The 22,675-nt window shown below is 40.8% G+C and overlaps 1 protein-coding gene across 2 annotated transcripts in view; it reads right to left on the bottom strand.

Moving 5' to 3' along the window:
• LOC109310599 (transcription initiation factor TFIID subunit 4-like) overlaps nt 1-22,675 on the bottom strand; it is a 202,633-nt gene that overhangs the window by 58,460 nt on the left and 121,498 nt on the right. For both annotated transcript variants that reach the window (XR_002101266.1, XM_019535852.1), the window contains exon 14: nt 2,644-2,766. Coding sequence is in view for 1 of the 2 variants with exons in the window: in XM_019535852.1 (XP_019391397.1) it covers nt 2,644-2,766 (123 nt within the window). In the remaining variant the exon portion in view is untranslated. The remainder of the gene's footprint in view (nt 1-2,643; nt 2,767-22,675) is intronic.

The raw sequence follows: 22,675 nt of genomic DNA on the forward strand, positions 1-22,675 counted from the left end.
ACCTGAAGGGTTCAAAAAAATGCTGCATCGCAGGTGCATCTACTTGTGAAATTAGGGAGTTCATGCCGGAATTTATTTCTTCTTGGTGCATTTACACATATACCTGGGACTGCAGTGCGTTGAGCCGGGATGGAGTAGCCCCAGGCTGGCAGGAAACTCAGAGGGTCACCTCCAGGTAGTGGTGTTGGGTGACAAAGGGACTGGCTGCAGCGTGAGGGTGCTACAATGCGGGGCTAGCTGGCAGGCAGCCCCTGCACTATAGCACCCTCATGCCCCAGCCAGTCCTGGTCACAGCATACCCACAAGTTGTGGTGGCATAAATTACTCCGCCATAATACTTGTCCCAGATAGAACTATCCTATGGAAGAGTTACTTAATTTACTGCGCCCTAATATGGGTGCATGTGTAGAGAGTGATGCTTTGCTGCAGAACTAATTAATCACCTCCACAGTAAAGCACACATGTAGATACACCCTGTGTAATTCAAAGGGCTAACACTAGCATTAAGATGATCCAGTTTCCAATACTAAACACTGTTGCAGTGGTATTTCTATGGAACCAAGGTGAAATAAATTGTTTTATCTTTTAATTTCTTTCAGCCAAGAGCTGAAGACATGGCAAAGTAAGGGAGGGATGGGATGGAGGAAGGAAAAATGCAGATGCTGCGGCCACTGCACAATTGCTGTAGAAACTGGAAGTCACCACTGCCCCTTCTGCCCCAGCTGTGTCCTTACACCTGGCTGTTTCCTTACACTGCTGGTGGCAATAGCTAATGGGGCAAACCTGTTAGTGAGGCTGTCCTACTCACTGACAGGCTCCCCTGGACATCGGGGAGCTGAGGAACAGCTTCCTATTGCCTCCTGGCTGGAGAGTGCGCCTTAGTGGAGACTTTTTACGTTCCACGTTGGAGGTTGTGCACATCTGTACACCCCATAATAGGCAACCATCTTTTCTTGTATAGAGAGTAGATCTCCACCCTCACCCTGACCTCCCCCTCAAAACAAAACAACAAAAACAGGTGCTGGAAACTAGTGTGAATTATACAAGAGAAATATGGTAAAGAACAGTTCCTGCAAAAGTGAAAGTAAAACCTGACTGCAACTCACCAGGAAAACAACAATGAGCAGCCTGCCTACCTGCTGCTACTCACTCACTATACAGAAAGACTTTTTTCTTCATTCTGCCTTTCAAAACAAAATGCATATTATATTCTCAGATATGTGATAAAATATGGTATCTTTTGCGCTACAAACTTTGTAGCACTATAAAAATAAAGTGTCTAGGGCTTGAGAGAAATTGCAGCCCAAGTGAGTATAAAGGGGGCATTTAACAGTCATCTTAAGTGACCCTGCTCTTATGGTGCTGAATATTTTATCCCTAGAAAAAGGGACTGAGTGACCAGATGTAGTACAAGTTCTTGAAATGCTGTTTGGAGCCAATCATAGCATATTTAGGAGCTACAAGGAGGAAAAGCAGCACTCCATTCACAACTGGCAGACAATCTAGAGACTTGCACTCCTAACATACTGAGATACTGACAAATACTTTCAGGATAAATTTTCAATGGTCCAATTTATAGATAAACCAGGACTAGCAGAATAAAATTAGTGAAAGGGGGCCAAAATACTCCCAAGAGGCTGTGGAATCTGCCCCAGAACGTGAATCTTTCTGTGCAGCAGTATACCAGAAGAGGAAGCAGCTGTTAGTGAGAAAGATGGAAGCTGATCATCACAAGCCCCGTAGATATAGCTCTGAGTGTTAAGTGTCTGATGGAAAGGGGATTCTAATTTGGTTCTTGACATTAGAAAAGGTGATAAATTTAGTTTGTAAAACAAGGGAAATGGGCAATAATGGAAAGAAATCAAGCAGCAAGTGCAATTAAATGCTGGTACTGTGAAAGAATATTATGCCTATAAGGCTGGACAAGGCACCATTTCACAAATTTCTAGTTTAAGCTCCTCTGTCAGTTCAAGAACAGGAAGGAGCCCATGCTCAAAGGAAAAAGCTCAGAGATACAAGGCTCTGGGTAGCTAAATAACAGCAACAGGAGTTTAGCTACTGCTGTGTAATCTGTGAAATGCACCCAAATAGCAGACTTTGGCCCAATCGCTGCCCATATATGCTAAAAAGGCCAAGAAATAAATATGTAAAAATCGAAGCACCCAATTGGTTTGAAAATAAATCTCTAGAACCTAAGTCCCAGTAGCAGAGAGAGGGGATGAGCTAACTATCAGTTTGGATTTCCCTATGGCTAATAAATATGTAACATGTATCAAGAAAAGTATCTTAATTATTAAAGAAAATTCAAAGAAAAATTATACATTATACAGAAAAGTGGCTTTTAAAAATGTATAATAGATTTCACTTTAAATAAAATGTATTGAATATTACAGTCTCAAGGTCTTGCTTGGGTGGTGAAATAGTCAAGAAAAACAGAATTTGAACCTTCTAAAAATTATATGAACATCTTTTCCACATTCTACAATCCACTAAAAATACCATCTACTAGTTCTGTAATTAATATTTGCGCATTCAGGAGTTTTCCTATGTGATTTCCAAAATCATTAATTTTCACAATGAATATTCAAAAAACCTTATTTTTTCCTCTTTTTTTTTTTTTTTTTTTTTTTTTTTTTTTTTTACCTCTCCTCCTGTGGTAAGCAGACCAGGTGAATCGAGCTTCCTTTTCTTCCGTGGACCAATAGCTGCCAAGGCAGTTAAATTGGCATCCCTCTGCCTCATCTGTGCTAGTTCTTGTTGCTGCATCTATTACAGGGAAAAACAAAAGCAATTAAAATTATATCCTGTCCTCATTTCCAAAATCTTATACTGATGCTTAGCTACACAAAATAGTCAAAACCGAGCATGTCTAATGTCTCACAAGACCATGATGTACCAACTGAGTCAAACTGTAATAGCTCTTACATACTGTCTCTGAACAGGAATATCTAAAGCATCACAGTGACATATGTGCATAAATCCCATTGGCTTTCCATAGGATTTAGTGAGCTGTCTTTGAAAAATCTTACCTTTAATATAATACCTTGAAACTTACTTCAATCAACAGGTACTATATATTAACTATACACCTTCAGACCATAATTTCTGTGAAGATCCCAAGTACAAAGTAAATGCCAAAATAGTACAATACTTCAAACATTTCCTTTCATCTCCAAATCTGAAGTTTATTTTGACCATTTCATCTACACTTGATATTAATTTCGGAAAAGCAGTAAAAAAAAAAACCCTGCGTGTGAACATTAGCCAAAGGTTTTTCTGGAAGCACAATCAAAAGTAATCAAAAGTTGAGTTTCCAATGGCTTTATGAGATTAGAGGTTAGTCAACCCCAGATTTAATCCAAGTCTGGATCAAAGAAAACAACATACTTGATTTACAACCTTATGCATTCCGTAATACAGGACAGAAAACAAAAACTAAGAGAAAAGATTATGGCCATGTGATGAAAAGGTCAGATTGTTTTGCTCATTTTGTGTTGTATAATCCCCTGAGAAAGTTAATGATCACAAATATTTTCCACACACAATGCAAGAAGGATCTATATTCAAGTAATGCTAATATTGTATAAAACCAGTTCAAGTCAGATTTAGGTAAGTAGCACATAGTTGTAATTAGATGGAAACATTTGTATTTTTTAACATTACTACCCTAATTTCTTTCCAGGTTGCAATTATTTGGTTTCTTCAGAGGTGTCTTTTGTTTTCTAATTCCTCGGTGATATAATTTTTACCTCCAAAGAAATCTCAAGTCACTGTCTCATACACTTCCATGCAGGTTTGGGGTGTGTCAAAGATTGTATTCATATAGTCAAAACATGAATTGACAGGTGTGGTTACAAGCAAGTCTTTAACTCTGGATTTCACATACGAGGTAAATGTAAACTTATTGGGAACTGAGTAAAAAGGAACTTAAATAAACAAACAGAACATACTGCATTTTTCCCATCTACATTTTGTATTTTGTATCTACATTTGTATCAAACAGCAGAAATGTCTTATTTTCCACATTTTTGGATTTTCTAATTACTATTTGCAATTTATCCTAACTAGATTTACTGTACTTTTTAACTCCTTGGCAAAGCTAGATAATATTATAAATGCAGCACATTTAAGTTTGAAAGCTGTTTATTCTTTCACATGCTCTTCTGTTATGCTTAAGTTATAGTTTTGACAGTTTCACAACTTAAATTTTATTCAGCTGAACATTAACACTAAAATTATTTAAAAATACAAACAATTCAAGTATCAGAAGGATAAAAAAAATCAATTAAAGAAGTGGAATGTGGGCAAAATGTCTAAATAATAGTGCAAAGGTCTGTATGTACTTCCTTTGCCAACTCATATTAGGTTTTTAACTCAAATATCTTTGGCTCTCTTCCAGATTAAATGCCAGTTAGACAGACCTGCCCGCTTACCCTTTCAAGGTAGATAGCAACAGTGGTGAGCTCTAATCATTTACAAAGGTCATGATCGGAAGCTAGCCCGTAAGCAGTCATTTAAAATTCGATTGATCCCTATTTGTAGTCAGGGAAAGAAAATGGACATTTCAGCTGTATTGTAATTATGAGGCTTCAAGGCAACTGTAAATAGATGTGCAAATCTAGATACTGGCAAATACCTTAGAGAAGAAATTATTACTATAGTATAACATATAGCTAGGAAAGGTTGAAGATAAAACTGCATATAAAAAAAGATCAATCATCTTTTTGCTAATTTAGGATGCTCACCAGCCTATAAGGGTTATCACAATTATCAGAAGTCTGCTGAATATTTAAGTTAGGGCCAACTGGCTCAGACTGATCTCAGACAAAGTTGTAAAGCAGAGGGTTACACGGAATGCGAAATTTTGCTCTGGAGATGAGTTTTAATTTCATGGGAGGTTAAGGTCAGAAATGCAGTAAGAAAGGTGACATGTATAATACAAAGGTCACTGCACAAATACGTTACTCAAAGTTATAGTTCTCAGACTTCAGCACTTACACAGGAGTACATATGCACTATTCTGCATTACGACTAGATGCCCATAATACATCTGAATAGTTGCTCTATGAACCATAATTTAGCACTTCTTGATTTTTGTAAATGCAAATTCTAAACCATGACATGTCATTACTATAATATTGGGGCAAATCCTCCCAGTATGAAAAATGCCTTGGGTGTTGTTTCACTATACAAAGGCAGATAGATTTGAGCCCCACCAAGGGGCACTGCTCTCATATGCTCATTAGTTTCTTTGTCTTTACCTTCTTATTTTTGTTACTGTTAAATCAATTTGCTGAGCCTGCTTATATAATGATCATACTATTTCCTTTTTAAACACAGGCACACAGAAAGAAATATTCAACTGACTACAACGTATGACAGAAAGTACAGTCAAATAGAGAAGACTGAACTGGGAACTGGGTTCCCCCATCTATCCCATCCTTTGCATCTTATGCACTTATAGTGTAAGTTCCTCAAGTAGCAACTCTTTGCTACTTGCCTTATTTACTAACTGTAGACTATAATATACATATATATAACTTGCCTTATTTACTGTAGACTATAATATAATATATATTAGACTATAATATAAATAAATGTTAAATTTCCAGATGTGGAGCTCTAGACACATTAATAGATGCATAGCCTGTGAGGCTGGGAGGGACCTCAGAAGATCATCGGGTGCACCAAGCAGGAAAGACAACTAGGATCAAGTCACCCCAGCAAGGTGACTGTCCAATCTCCTCTTGAAGATTTCCAGGGTAGGCGATTGCACCACCTCTGGAGGGAGCTTATTTCACAGTCTGGACAGCATAGCTGTGAAGAAGTTTGTCCTAATGTTGAGCCTAAAATGTTCTTCCAGGAGTTTGTGACCATTGCTCCTGGTTTTCCCCAACGGTGCCCTTGGTTCACCAAGCCAATGATGTATGCCCCGATGTAGCAGTAAGCTGCTACCAAGTCCCCTCTCAGACTTCTCTTCTTCAGGCTGAAGAGTCCCAGATTCCTCAGCCTTACCTCATATGACTTGCCATGCAAGCCTCTGATTATATGGGTGGCCCTTCTCTGGACTCTCTCAAGCTTTTCCACGTCCTTGTTGAAGTGTGGCACCCAGAACTGGGCATACTACTCCATCTGCAGTCTCACCAATGCCAAGTACAGTGGAAGAAACATTTCTTAAGTTTTGCTGGAAATGCATTGATTGATGCATGCCAGAGTATTATTTGCCCTGCTGGCTACAGTGCAGCACGGCCAGCTCATTTTCATACTGCAGTCAATTATTACCCGCAGGTCTCTCTCATTCATAGTGCTCGTCAGATTGGCGTTGCCAACCTATAGGTGTGCAGGGGACTGTTCATCCCCAGGTGGAGCACTTTACATTTCTCAATGTTAAACATCATCTGGTTCCAATCCGCCCAACTTGACAGCCTGTCTAGGTCCACCTGTATCTGCAGCCCATCTTCAAGCATGATCACATTTCCCCATAACTTGGTGTCATCCACAAACTTGACCAGTGAGCTCTTCACCCCCACATCCAAATAACTGATGAAGATGTTAAAAAGCACTGGAGCAAGCACTGACCCCTGAAGGACACCACAGGCCACTTCTTGCCAACATGACACGGATCCATTCAGCAGAACTCTCTGGATCTTACCCCATAGCCAGCTTCCTACCCACCCAACTGTCTCTCAGTTAAGCTCACAATCTTCCAATTTTCTCATGAGAACATCATGGGATACCATATCAAAAGCTTTTTGGAAGTCAAGGTATACAATGTCAACATCCTCCCTCTTATCCAGGTGGCAAGTTACCTGATCATAAAAGGAGATGAGGTTGGTAAGACAAGACCTGACTGTAACTAAGCCATGCTGGCTGTCATTCAGAATCCTACCTTCTGCAAGCCTATCACATATAGACTCCTTGATGAATTTTTCCAGGATTTTCTCTGGGATAGAAGTTAGGCTAATTGGCCTATAGTTACCCAAGTCCTCCCTCCTTCCCTTCTTGAAGATGGGCACAACATATGCCCTCTTCCAGTCCTCAGGGACCTCTCCAGAGCGCCACAAGTTTTCATAGATTTTTAGGGTCAGAAAGGACCTTAGTAGATCGAGTCCAACCCCCTGCCCTGGGCAGCAAAGAGCACTGGGGTCAGATGACCTCAGCTAAGTACTTGTCTAAGACACCCACCTAAAGCTTTGTCTAAAGCTTTTGGAAGAGCTTCACCAGGGGTTCCACTATGACTTCAGCCAGCTCCTTCAGCACCTTCCTATGAATTTAATCCAGGCCTGCTGACTAATTTTTATGTCTAATTTTTTTAATTGGTCACACACCAGTTCTACGGCAATAGTAGGAAGGCGGTCATTCTTACCCTGCTCCTTCTGTACCCTATCTAGTATGTTTTTCCTCTTGGTCCTGTGAAAGGCTGAAGCAAAGTAGTCATTCAGGAGTTCAGTTTTCTCCTGAGCACTGGTATCCAGCTGTCCTGAGTTGTTGAGCAGTGGCCCTACACTCCCATTTGTTTTCTTCCTGTTCCCTACATACCTAAAGAAGGACTTCTCGTTGTCCTTGATCCCCGTTGCTAATTTTAGTTCAGTTGCTACCTTAGCCCTTCTAATCTGTTCCCTACAAGTGTGGGCCATTGTTGTACAGTTCTCCTTGGGGCATGACCCAAGCTTCCATTGTTTGTATGCCTCTTTCTTCTTTCTTAAGAAGGCCACGATTTCCCTTTTTAGCCAAGAGGGCTTCCTAGCCCTTTTACTACCTTTCCTCCACGTGGGAATGGACTTCCTTTGTGCATCAAGGATCGTGTCCTTATAAATGACCACTCTTCACGTACTCCTTTTGCCTTTGGTCCTTAGTTCCACAGCACTTCCTTTACTAGTGACCTGAGCTTGTTGAAATTTGCACTTTTGAAGTCGAAAACTTCAGTCCTGCTATCTAGTTTGTCTGCCTTGCAATGGACAGTGAACGTGATGGTTTCATGGCCACTGTCGCCCAGGCTGCCTTATATGTTTAAATTGGTCACCAGGTCATCTCCTTTGGCCAGGTGCAAGTCTAGAAGAGCATTACCTCTGATTGGCCACTGCACCTCCTGAGTCAAAAAAAGCTCTTCGATGCAAGTCAGAAAGGAGCAAACATAAAAAATACAGTTTAATTTCCAGCCCTAAAGTACACAATAAAAACAATAGACAACAGCATTCTACCAATTTACACCTTCATTATTACTAGGTATCAAAGCCCTACACCATCCATGAGATCCAAAATACATTGGAATTTCAAAAATAATTTTATTTAAATAATCAAATCTGCACAATAGATGACTCTGAATCTCATGAAAACTTATTCTCCTACTCTCCCTATCTGCCAAAACAGAAATACCAGTATCTTTAATAGACATACACACCTTCAAGGCTCTCGTCATTTGACCAAACTGAAGCCAGTCCCAACAAAAGTGGAAGATGACCCATATTTTGAATATGGGTAAAGATTGGCGAGACCATTATTAGAGAAAAATTCCCCACCAAATTCAGTAAAACTCTTGAAATTAATGTGAGAATTTGCCATTTTGGTCCCACCAGAGATTACTGAAAAGCTGCACTATATTAAGGCTTTTTTTCACCTGTTCTGCATCCCAAGCACAGGGCAAAACTGCCCAATTTTGAGGCTCTTCTAGTCTTTTACAAACCCTAGTGGAGAAGAGGTTGCAATCACTTTCAGACATTGCTATTTAAACACTGCTTGAATTTTTTATACCAAAAGCAAGCTGAAAATATAGACCTTCTTTTTTAAGTTTGTGTAATTGTGAAATTGTTTTTGTAAATAAATAGCTATGAAGGAATAAAGATATTAAGCTTATTTCACTTTACATATTCAACTATATTTCATATTAATAGAATGACCTATAAAAGAAACAAATATATTAGAAAGTATTTCCTAATTACAAACCAAACTAGGTAACTAATTGATAGAGTCCTTTTAAAAAAATACAGTTAAATAATCTGTTAACAATAACAATACATCTGATGGAAGAATAAATTCTCTCTTAATTAACAAGGTTTAGCTCCATTAAATACAACTCGTTATCTCAACCAACAAGATATAACAATTTGACTATGCTAATACATTCATTCTGTAGGTCGTTTTTATATTGAATTTCTTGTCTGATATTACTATTTAAGACTTATCCACAATTCACGTGCTATATTAATAGAAAGAACTCTCAAATTTTCAACATTTCATTTTATGACTATTAGAAGTGTTACTCGTTACTCTTTAGAATAGCTTAACTTAAAAAAATAAAATGCTCCTTTCACCCTTTTTTATCTGACCAAATTAACTTTCAGAATACTTTGAACAGAACCAAAATCAACTAGTTTTTGGGTTTTTTTTACTGTTTAACCCCAACTTTAGATTATAGAATCTCTTCTGATGAAAAGCATTATATAAAACCATGATGATAATGATTTCAAACACAGAGAGAAATCCTTTTTTTCTCTAGCATTATGATTATATTAATACTCCAAGAAGGATATTGCTTACTGGTTAACTACAGGGAAGCTAAAGAGAGTGTGCAAACATTGTTCTTTTTTCTTCATGTTATATTGTATATTATATATGACAAAGAAGTTTCAAAGTAGGAAACACACATTTATATTAAAACAGAAATTTACCCATCACATTAATTTTAATTGCTAGGAAGGCTATAATTTAGGATATGATATTAACAAAATGACAGAGTATCTACTTACATTGTCAATATTACCCCTGCTCAAAAATAGTTTCAAAAAACAGAAAGACCACATGTAATGTTTATTCATATTATGATTTGACATAATTTTGCATCAAGAATAAATTATTTAAGTGTCGTCTACCCAACAGATAATATGGTGATGACAGGTATTGAATTACTAATAAATAATTGTAAGATATAAATGTATGCCTTGCATTTACTGTTACTTTCCTATTAATTCTACTAGTATGCACATAACTAAAATCTCCTGTTCAAGGACATGAAAATAGGCTCATTTGCAAGATTTCTTCAAGAACCAAAATCTCCATATATCACTGCACTGTATATGAAATAAATACCATGCATTGGGAAAAAGCAATTGTTTAAATTATCCTGTTTCTTGAAGGATGTGAAGGATCTATTTTAAAGAAGTATTAATTCAAGACAGTCCTATTATGAACTCTGCTGATTTGCACTAATGTGGCAATTGCACAACGATTGCTTGATTCTTTGATGGAAAGAGTGAAAATTGGAATTCTTTCGCTGTTCTTGAAAATTAAATAGCTTGACTGATTCTGTAATCTTTCCTATACATAGAGGGCTTTTTCCTCTTAAGTGAATGGAAAAGCAGATTCCAAAACAGACTTTCTCAAGACTGACAGCATGTTATCTTGTCATCAAACCCCATCACTACCCAGAATGGGAGAGGAGAGGATTCTACTAGGAGTGCACTGATAGAGATTTTTACAGCCAAAAGCAGTGGCTGATTTTTAATGAGCCATAATGGCCGATGCTGATCCGATTGCCAATATGGAGCCAGGAAACTTGGAGAGCAGTGTCCAACTGGTAAGTCTGTTGTGGAGGAATGGGCGTTGGGGTGGGGGGACAGATAGAGGTCCCTGTGGTGAGAGAGGGAGTGGGGATGGGGCTGAGGTAGGGGCAGGTGCTGCCCATCCAGGATGGGGCACGGGAAGGAGCCACAAGTGGCTCATTCAGGGGGCACAGTAGGTGGTGGCTCCTGCTGCTGCATGCACACATAGGAGAGCCATGGGAGAGTGTGCCCCTGGATCTGCCTGCAGGGCAAAGACAGGCTGCCGCTGCAGGCTGGGGCAGTGCCAGGCTCTTCCCAGTGGGGGGCTGGGCTGGGCTGTGCTTGGGGCGGGTGGTGGCATTGCTGGGAGGGCTGTAGCCACTCCAAAATTCGCCATTGCCCACCCAACACCCATTCCCAGCACTGCCCACCCTAAGCATGGCCCAGCCCAACACCACCGGGAAGAGCTCAGCACTGCCCCAGCCTTAGCCCCAGCCCATAGTGGCAGCCTGCCTTTGCCCAGCACAGACCTCCATGACTCCCCGGGGGCACGTGTAGTGGCAGGAGCTGCCCCTTTGCCCCACACATGGCTCAGTCCCATGCCCCAACCCAGTGCCTACCCCTGCCCAAGCCCCAGGCCAAGCCCAAGCCCCAGCCCTACTTCCTCCCTCGCTGTGGGGTCTTCAGTCTGCCTTCACCCACAACAGACTTACCAGCCAGACCTGGCTGCTCTCCATGCCGCTGAGCTGTGCTACTGGCTGCCTGTGTGCTGCGCTGCAGCCGCGCACATGCATGGGGCATTTATCAGCCACGTTATTGGCCACATCAGCCAAAAAAAGCTGATTGCTGATACAGTTAATTTTTTTTACTTTGGTGCCGATCTGATATGGGACCAATGTATCATGCACCTCTAGATGTTACTACATCACTGATACCTAAAGTAAAAGCAGTAATAAATATTCACATTATGCCAGGACTTAGAGTCCCATTGTGCTGGGTACCATTAAAATAAAAGTCTGTTATCTGAATGGCTTACTACCTTCAAGATACAATGAGGAAGAATAAGGGACAGGCCCAAAACACTTCAGCCAATTAATATTGTAAATGCCTGGTCTCCAGAACTGTACTTAAATGTACCGTAGATGTTTCCTTTCTTTTCGTTTGAAGTGAGGAGAAAAGCTACCTTTTCTCACCTTTCTATCCATGAAAAGCAAGGTAAGGTCTGTAGATACTGTGGCAGAAGAGTGAATTAAGGGAGGGATATGAAGGGAAATAAAACAGCAACTACTCAGTAATTATCACTGAGTTTTTACCATGCATAATTGGCAATATAAGCTAAAAAGGACAGCATTATTTAAGGAAGAAACAGACTTGTATGTAGAAAAGAATGAGGAAGACGGAGATGGAAGGAGGAAATTGAAAACCATGATGGATTTTTCATATTTCTAAAGTGGAGCTAGGGTGCTAGGACAGAGGCCCTTGCTGAATCAGCTGGGTGGAGCCTCAACTGACTCTACATGTGCTGCTGGCTAGGACTGGGCCCTCAGCTTGAAAGGAGGACAAAATTTTAGGAAGCTAAGAATAATCAGTGGTGTCTAAAACAAAACAAAAGCTTCAGGAATATTAGAATGGATACAGGCTATTAATTCCAGCCAAGAAGAGTTCATTGTATGTTTTAGTAAGAGTAATTTTAGCGGAATTTAATATGGTATTAAGGAGTTTCTATGGTACTTCATGCATAAACAGAGAAGAATTAGTCCCTTAAAGTTAAAAACTTATACTGCAAAGTTACTATATGTCAGAGAAAACTTCTTTATTTGTATATGCAAGTTCAGGAAATACCTTTCCTGGCCATGCTTTATGTAATTTTCACACACAACTCAGTCAAATGAAATATAATTTTCCCCAGAACAAAGTTACTCACTGCCCCATATCCCATAACTAAATGAAGCTTCCAATCCTCAGTTTGATGGCTGCAGGTCTATTTAAAAGAGATCAAGACTTTATTATACTGGAAGAGGTGTTTTTCCCCTTTCCCACACACTTCTAACTCAAAAACAGCTGAAAATTATTGCACAATATTTTTAAAAAAATCACCCTTGGGCAGAGACTAAGCTGGGAACATCTGAGCCCCCAAGGTGAATGTTTCACAAAATAATGAGCATCTGAATACTGTTTTAGAGCCTTAACTAGAGTGGTTTCAACCAGGTGTCTCTGCTGCTACAGACCCATACTGTTTATTACTCTTGATTTCATTATGTTTTAAAAGTTTAGTCATATTTACCATTTACATTTGCTCCATTACTCTACTAAGAAGAGAATTTGGAATTCTGGTACATAAACTGCCAGGTGCAGCCTTTTGTTTTGCCTTCCAAGACCAAAAATACCTACATGCTTCTCAAGTCACGTATGTTATCCAGTTAACCATATTTTTTCCAAAACAATCATCAGTGAAACAATAATTTTCTTAATACCACAAGCTCTCTGAACAAACTGATCCGTACATGTTTAGATTTGTATGTGCTTACCTTTTCCAAGAGTTTTCTTACCTGCACTTTAAAAAACAAAACAAAACATGGCATCTTCAGTTTTCCAAAATATTTTCTTTAAAAGTTCTTTCTGGAGTCAGATTTTCAAAAGGAATTCATTATTAGGCTTTTAAATTGTATGTCTCTTCATTTATTAATAGGCTTACTTTCTCTCTAGTACTACTTTATTCCCAAAATATTTATAAAAGCTCTTTTTATTCCCCCTAGTCCTTTTGATTAACTCATGCTGTGTTGAGGTTGCCAATAGCTTCTTGCAACCAATTTTGTATATTCCTGTTTGGTTGCCTTACTGATTTTTCATTTATAGTACCATTTCTTTTTAACCAAACCTTTGGACAGTTATTCGTGCACCCATATTAACCACCACATAAGCCACATGTTTTAAACACAGAAAATAGAATGTTACATCTTAATGTAATGTCTTTCACTTTTTTTTCAAGACAACTTCTACAATGCTGGATTCCACTACTTCCTCGAATTTAACCTAATTTTCTCATTGTCTTAATTCCTCAAAATTTGCTTTCTTGAATTCAAATATCCATATAACTTTGATTTACATTTTGTGAAAACATCCCTCATAACACTGAAAGCTCATCTAACTTCACTCCAAACACACAGTTGGTCCAAATAAAAGATAGTGCCCCCAAAAATCTTTGCCTTTCCCATAATTCCTGAACGATAATGGCTACAACATCACTCTAATACTAAAATTGACATACTATTTTGTATTACCCGGAAATTTGGTATACACCTGATAGGGCTGCATAGATTAGGAAGTCAAAATTTGGATAATTTGATCATGGGATTTTTTTAAATAAAAAACTGGGGATGATGTGGGGGGTAGGAGGGGACAAGGGGGAAGACACAGACTGGGGAAGGTATACAGCAAAAATTATTGAAGTTTACATATTCTATTAACTTGCAGGGATGCAGACCCAGGGAATCAAGTCACAACTCTGATTATGTCCCAGTTAAATTTAGTTGCTTGACATTTCTCTCAGGTAGTGCTGATCATGGATTGGCATGAGAGTTTCCAGAGACTTTTTGCATGAAACTGGTACACCCTGGCAATATATGTTTGTACTGCCTCTTGGCAGGAATCAAAGAAAACTCTAAGGGTACTCTGCTAAAATCTGTCTGGGGTACAGAGGGGGAAAGAAAGAGCAAAATAATTTATAGCAGCAATTTCAAATGGTGTTCCACCTGTATTTGAAAATAAAATATCACATAAGTATAAGTTTGCTGGAAAAGAAGAGCAAATTCTGAATGAGAGTTCTGAGGTATGGAATTGGAAGAGAAATACAGGAATGGGCCATAAAGACTGGGGTCAGAGCTCCCCAGTCTGAGAAGTGTAAAGGGGGATAAAGGAAGTAGAGAAGGAGGAATACTGGGAGGGTCTCAATGGTCCCCCACATATTTGTCAAGAACTAGGGGAGTCCATCCCTCTGGGGAGATCTAAGACCTCTGCCCCCCCCTTACACTCTCTTATGAACTAGAATATAGGGTGTCTCTGTGCTTTTTCAGACCCCCTCCCTGTTCTTGTAAACCCTGATTTGGGAGGTGGCAAGCTGAAGGACAATATAAAATTAGAGGAAATACAAAGTGATGGTGAAAGTGCTGTGGGGTAGAGGAGTTAACTAGAGTTGGGGGGAACTTTGGGTTGGGCTAGGGGGCTCAGGGCCTCAGAAAGGGAGGCCTGACTAAAGGCACAAGGGGCTTGATTCAGCGTATAGCCGAGGCTAACTGATGAAGAATGCAACCCACCAGGCAGGTGCTGCCTGTGATATATGCAGCAGTGGAGGGCTCTAGACAGCAAATGAAAACTTTGTATATGCCAATGCAGGAGTGGACAAAAGACAGCCTGTGGGGTGGATCCAGGATGCCAAGGGATTTTATCTGGCCTGCAGTGGGTCCCTCGCCACTGTCCAGCCTAGAACCCCAGCAGGCAGGGTGGGCCTCAGCCAGGTGGCTGTCTGGAAGCAGCATCCAAGAGCAGGACAGGTGGGTGGGGCTGAAGCTGGAGACAGGATCGTGGGGCAGTGACAGGGTAGGGTCCCCCGGAGCCTGGGGCAGAGCTGTGAGCTGTTCTGCACGTGTCTCTGGGCAAAGGTTTTTGCTGTACAAGCTGCTATTACCATATTTGCTCACTTAAATTGTGCCCCATTTTCCAACAGCTGATTTTTGGAAGAAAAGATGCATGTTGTATGCTGGAAAACACAGCAAGTTTTCCTTTTGTACAAGCATGCAGTTTTACTACTGGCTTTATGGTGGCAATTTTTTAATCTAAGGGTGGGCTATTTCATTTAATCAGTTCTAATATCCTGGTATGCCATTCTAAATTTTTTTTGTGAATGCCTAATCAATTTAAATTTAGTTTTATCAATACCAAGACCCTTATCTCGATCCCAAGTTTTCCCATCCATCTTATTTTTCTGTCACTGAACAATATCACCATCTTCCCAGTCATCTGGGATTATAATCAGACCATTATTTCGACTCTCCCTCTAACTGGGCTCATCAAGGTAACTTTTCCATCTTGTTGGTTATTTTACGCTCATCTCTAAAATGAGGAATTCCCTTTGTCTAAAGAGTTAAAAGTTTTGCTGAAACCCTCATTTCACACCTTCAGTACTGTAGCCTCCTCTTTCTAGCTTTGATAATTACAACTTTCCTTCATTTGAGAGAGTTCAAAATGCTGCAGAATAAAATCATTTTGGTTCCATTGTTCTGATACCTCTCCAGATACATCTCTGTTTCAAATACAATCTTTTTGTTTTTACCTTAATGCCCTTTACAAACTAGCTGATCTTACCCAGCTCACCAAATAACTAGGGATGTAAATATTGTTTTAAAAAACATTCATTTAACCTCTTCTAATTATATTGGTTAAACAATTAATCGATAACACAGTAGCTCCCACAAGCCTACTACTGGGAGCCTCTCCCAAACTGGGGGAGTGGAGGGAGGAGGCAAACACAGCCAGACAACACAGTCCACATGAAACCCTGCACTGGGAGGGAGGGAACGCCTGTGAATGAGCAGCTAATTACTTAATTGATGAGTCATTAGGCTGCCCATTGTTTTCCTCTTAGGCTTGGGTATTAGTACTCTTCGCCTCTCCCCACTTCCATCTTCCCTCTCTCTCTTCTGTCTGCCCTCCTGCCTTCCAACTCCTGCTGGGATACCACACACCTTCCCTTCCTCCCTTCCCTGACAGTCTGTACCCACCCTGAGTTAAAGGATAACCGGTAGCTAACTGGTTATCACTGCACTTACCAGTTAAACGATTAATCTCTTACCCTTTCACATCTCTACAAATAACCTGTCATGGTTTTCACTTTTCACCTTTCCTCTCCATCTTTCCTCATTCTTTTCTACACACAAGCCAATTTCTTGCTTAAATAATCCTGACCATCACAGCAATATGCAGGGAGCAGATCACAGCTCTGCCCCAGTCCCTGATCCCATGCTCTCACCACCCTGTGACCCCAGCCCCAGCCCCTACCCACCTGTCCCTCTCCTGAATGTCATTCCCAGCCTGCCCCCATGCCATCCACCCAGCCAGGCACACCCTGTTCATGGGGTTCCCAGGCCAGTCTCCTTGAAGAGAGTACCCTGCATGCCCATTCTGTCCTGTGCCTGGGTGGTAGGTGCAGAGCAGACAGCCCGAGGCAGATAGGACCAATTGCCATGCCTTCATAAGCCCGGCCTGCATCAGCACCCTACCTCCCCACATGAACACCCCGGCCCCTACTGAGCCAGGACAGGCTGGGTCAGGTCAGTCTGCCCACAATGCACCAGTACCCTCCCCCCACCTGCAATAGTTCTCAGAAACTCCTTAAATGGCCCTTTAGCCAAAACAATTGCCAATCCTGGTGCCAATGGAAAACTGGGAAGGAAGAGGGAACATGATGTGGAAATGTTGCTAGAGGAAGTGAAGTATGGTGTTAAGAACAGAAGTGAAAGAGATAACTACCAAATAATACAAGTCTTGAGAATTTGAAACAGACTATAGGTCTAAAACATGTGAAACATTTAAATTGCTGTAATTAAATAATTTTTGTACGCCAAGGTAAATTACACTGGAATTTAAAATGAACAGTCTGTAACCTTATCCCAAAGTAGCTATATCTCGTTATGCACTTAGCACAGAGGCAGGCAAAATACAGCCCATGGACTGGATCCAGCCCACCAGGTCATTCTATCTGGCCTGCAGGGCCCATAAAAAATTTAGAAAATTAATATTTATCTGCCCCTAGCTGCCTGTCAAAGATGACAAGGCACTAGGGGCAGTAGGACTCAGGGGGAGCTGGCAAGTCTAGCCTGCCCACCCCCCTCGCCCCTCCCAGACAGAAGCCTGTACCTAACAGAGCTTGGGACTCTGGGGCTGTTTCCCACCTCCCTCCACCAGAGAGGGAAATTCAGATAAGGGAAGGGGGAGACAGGGGAGGACCGTGGCTTATTGCCCCAGTCCTCAATGCTGGGCTGGGCTAGCTCCTGCAGTCCTGGAGCTACAGCCGGGAATCGCATGATGCCAGAGCAGCCGGCGGGGGGTGGAGAGGAGAGGTGGTGGCAGGCAGGAAAATGGGGAAATGGCAGCAACAGGGGAATGGCAGCAAGCAGGCACATGGGAGTGCAATGACAGCTGGGCAGGAGTGCAGGGCCCACGCTGGTGTGCTGAGGCTGGTGCCAGCAGGGACCCAGGGTGGGGCAGCAGGGGTCTATGGAGCCGGGCTGTACCAGCAGGGAAAGTGGGGAGCCAGCCCAGCTCCATAGAGTCCAGCTCCTTCTGCATCCTGCAGTTCTGGCTGTACAGCTGGGACATGGTGCCAGAACAGCAAGCGGCTGGGGGTGTGGGAGGATGAACAACAGGGAGGATTCTTGTAAGTACAATACAGTAGTCATTCCTTTCTATTGATCACATATAATTTACATCTTACAAAGTAGCAGAAGGGCAGCAGTGGCAGATGGGAGGGTGAAGTGGCTTTGAGCGGGAGCACGGGGCCTGTGCCAGTGCCCTGGGGCCAGGAGTGGCAGGAGCATGGAGCCCAAGCTTGGCGGAGTACTGGTGGGGGCTCTGCCTGCTGTGGGGGAGCTGGGGGCAAACACATGCCACGACTCTCCTCTCCTCAGTGGCAGAGACTGGTCCCACCTGGCCTAGGCACCATCCAGCCCACAGCACATCCCTCCCCAGCATGGAGTGGGGCCATGGAGTGGGGCCAGGGTGGCTCCGCAGCTGAACTCTAATTTTAGGTAGCCCAGGCATCTCCTTCCAGCAGCTGCTGCCACTGCCCTGGCCCCGTGGAGACTGGTGGGGACAGACACACACAGACAAGGCCTGCCCTGTGCCCACTCCACTCCTGCCCTGGCTGGCGCGAACCAGCTCTGGATCAGCCAGGACTCGCATACACCACTCCAGCCCCAGTCCAGCCTGCCCCATGCCTGTTCTGACCCGCTCACCCATGATGAGCAGCGGCAGTACCCACGCAAAAGTTGCTGCTGGACGTGGGGGGAAAAGCTGCCACCACCACCTTGCCACTGCCAGGCATTCTTGCTAGAGCCACCTGGAGCCTGTACCTGAGCTGCCCTGCAGCTCCTCTCCACTGTCATCACCACCATCACCAGTGCTGCCTCTGCTGACTACCTTCACAGCAAAAGATCTCTTTGCACCACTAATGAGACAAAACTACAGAACACAGAGTTGAAATGAGATATTGTGGATACCCTAACGTACACATCTGCCTTCTCCTTTTGATCATATATATTGGGGACAAGAGGCTAAGATTCAAATTTCATATCAAAATTAAAATCCTAGCAAATTATTCCACTCATTCCTTCCCCGCCTCCTTCCACCAATGATTCAACACTTAACACAGTGGATACAGCTAGGGTGTATGCACGTAATTCCCAGTAGTTACTGGCAGTTTCAGGTTGGCAGAGTTAAAGTTATATTGGCATGTTCTTAAATATTAATTTCCAGGTTTTCAGAGAGTCCAATGTCATTGAATTTCATTTTTTGGAAGGGACAAGACAGCAGATAATTCACTAGCTCCAGAAGTTTCCGGAAAGACCAATACCAGTACAGCTTTGGTCACAGTTCCCTTTTTCTGATCTTAAAAGTTGCATCAGATGAACCTTATGTTATATGCTCAGCTAAATGTTGAGTAACAACTCAATAGGTATTTTCATAGTTAAAATGCTCCATGAGTTCAGCATTTTGCAGTTCTGAGTACTGTAAGATTCGGTCCAAGAATCCTACACTTATATTCTTCACTGTTGAACTACAGCTTTCTGGATGTGTAATACAATCTCTGCTGCCACTGCTTTTGTTGCATCACCTATAAGTGCATTGAATTTGAAATAAATAAGAACCAGCACAGGGAAGAAGCAGGGAAAAACAAGGTTCTCATTTACTTTATCGCAGTCAACTGAAGCCTGATCTATGCAGTAAAATCCTGGCTTCAGTAGAGTCAGTGGGACTTCTGCCAATAACTTCCAAGTGGGCAGGATCTCACACAGAGAGGTCTGTCAAAATAAGGCACCTTCCTATTTTTTTAAAGGATTTTTTTATGAAGCTTCATTGACCCCTTCAAATACTTAAGATAACTAGCAAGGTTAAGTGTGCTTAAGATATTAAGTAGCCAGAGAATCTTAGAAAAGTCTTCATTAATCAAGGTCTTCAGAAAGGAAATGCCCAGATTTTGATACCAGCCATATACCATTCTTATGGGAAATCTGTGTCTTTAAAGTGCCAGTCCCATTTTAGTAAATGAGAAAAAAGCAGCAATTTACTAAAAATCATTTGGCTGTAATACGTAATTTTAATCAAATAGTTAGAGAGAATGTCATTGAAGTTAATTTCTAAAGCGTTATAAACAGATGGGAAATGGGTAATATAGAGGATGGTTGCGCACTTGTAATGCAACATTCTTTTTGCAGTCTGGATCATAGTTTGATCAAGTCAAAGTGACATGACAAAAACAATTTTAATTTATTCTATAAATATATTCAACTTAAAAGTACACAATATGGCAAGCGTTCCTTTCCTGGCAACTCTATAAACTGACAAAGGAGTATGCAGAAGCAAAATAGCCAAAACACCCACCACCTTCCTTCCCCCAAAAGTTTCAGAGGAGGTTTTGGGGGTTCACCGGTGAAATACAAGTTCCACGTGGGAATGCAAAACAAGCTGAAAATTCAAATAATCTACATCTTTCTTATTTTAAACTACAGTAAAACTGCCATTGCTCATTTCTCCTACAGATCAAGGGCACAAAATGCTAGTGTGGGGACAAAATATTTCAAGTAATATTTCATACACTGACAAGTAGTAAATTAGGGATTCTTGTAAGTACAATACAGTAGTCATCCCTTTCTATTGATCACATATAATTTACATCTTACAAAGATGTGAATTCTTGCATTCTCACTCCACAAGGAAAATCTCAATGATTTATTCATTTCAAATAAAAAATAGAAGGTAGATGAGAAGAATTACTTCACAGGCTGTAGCTTTCTCAGGGCACTAGTGCTAGGCTCGTCTTTCGCACTGCCCGAAGGGGCTTTGTGTGCAAGTCCCTCTAATTAACAAGGTGAATCATGCAGCAGTTCTCTAATTAGTGAACATGACAAGCCAATGGAAACAAGCAGACAGACCTGGTGTACAGATATGGTCAACAAAAGGCAGAGCAACATGCCATTAAAAAATGTATATTTCATGAAAATAAACTACAAAAATAAGAGAAGCAGAGTATTGCTTAATTTTCTGTTTCATGTTTTATGCTTATACCTCATTTATTTTCAGACATAAATAACTACACAGTAAATCAAGGTTTTCATCTACAAGTCACACCACCTCTCCAAAATCAAAAGTAGCTATTCTGCTTGACACAAGCTTCTGCTAAAGGGGCATTATTTGTTTTCTCACTTGTTTTTCAGTTTTAAAGAACAGCAGTTACATTAAGCTTACAATTCTAAGAACCCCTAATTAATTCATTTTATTCAAAACTAACTCTTCCTGAAATCTTTTAGCACAGATGAATGCAATGAAAGTAGCAGGCTGACCTTTATTTATGGATCTATGCATTATGAAAAGTGATGAACACTCCCAAAATTAAACAAAATTTCAAACTTCAGCACAGGATAGAATAAAATTTGAATAAGAATAGAATGAGACATGCACTGACCTCATCATAACATTTTTTCCAAATACAAACTTCGTTCAATCTTGCCCTTTTCTTATCTATGCTTTCCCCACCTCCAAAACATCAAGTGAAATTTTGATTCATTTTCCTTTTTGATTCTGACTTAAGCCTTTTGTTTAGGCTACAAGACTCCTAAAAGCATTAAAACAGTCTGTAGTGGAAAGCACCAACATTTATCACATGCCTCCTAAAGCGAAATTCCATTACACTTTCTACTATTTATACTCTGGTATATGTTATTAAATAAACTAAGCCATGGATTATCCTTACAAAGAATTCCTCTCCTTCACAATTCTCCAAAATACATACTTGTCATTCTCCTCTTCTAACTGGGAAGAAATAATTTCCTCTCACCCAAACATCAATGTGAAAAAATTGTCTGTTCTGACCACTGCTGTTTTCAAAGCACCATGGAATAAATACTGGTCGGTACATAATAGTATAATAGGCTACACATCATAGTATAATAGGCTACACACCTATAATTTAAAAATTCCTCTATTTATTTTGGTAAATCAATGGATGATTCAAGTTTGTTACAGTGAAGATTTGAATTCACCAATAATTTCATAATAAATAGATTGTGAACAGAAATGCTAAAATCACTATAGACTACTTTAATGCATTTGATACATTTTCATTTACTATTTGTGAACTTCCCCTAACTTCTCTTAGATCCCACTCAACATAACCATCCTTAGGACAGTGCTTAGCAGCTTTAAATGCAGACTGAAGAGTGGCCTCTTTAAACATCAAGGCATAACTGATAATCTGCTAACAACTGAACTATGATCTGCCATATGCACAGAGGAAGTATTCAGCAAACAACCTGTCACAAATGCTTATTGTTTCAATAACCAACTCACTAAAGGATTTTGCTTTTTAAAGCACATTACAAATTCTACCACACAATTTATTATCCAATGACAGTTGTAATTAAATGTGAAACAACTGCAAAAACAGGTAGTGATTGAGGTTTTTCAAGGGGTTTGAAGAATTAGAACGGTCTAGATAGCTCTCAATATCCTAACATAACAAAAGCAAAAACAAAGTAATTGGAAAAATGTGCTAAACAGGAGATTCAAAATATAAACTTATCTAAAAATCAAGCAGCTCTAAATGGCTGGATTTTCACCAAATTGTATAAATAAGTATGGATGATATCTGTGTACACAATCACTGCATTCAAATAGAAAAGGTGTATCCTTATAATTTCATGGTTTCATAGTTTCTAGGGTCGGAAGGGACCTGAGCAGATCATCGAGTCCGACCCCCTGCCATGGCAGGAAAGAGCACTGGGGTCAAACGACCCCAGCAAGGTGTTCATCTAACCTCCTCTTAAAAACCCCCAGGGTAGGAGCCAGCACCACTTCTCTCGGAAGTT

The sequence above is a fragment of the Crocodylus porosus genome, unplaced genomic scaffold (assembly GCF_001723895.1).
Source record: "Crocodylus porosus isolate Cpor-Errol unplaced genomic scaffold, CroPor_comp1, whole genome shotgun sequence".
NCBI lineage: Eukaryota > Metazoa > Chordata > Crocodylia > Crocodylidae > Crocodylus > Crocodylus porosus.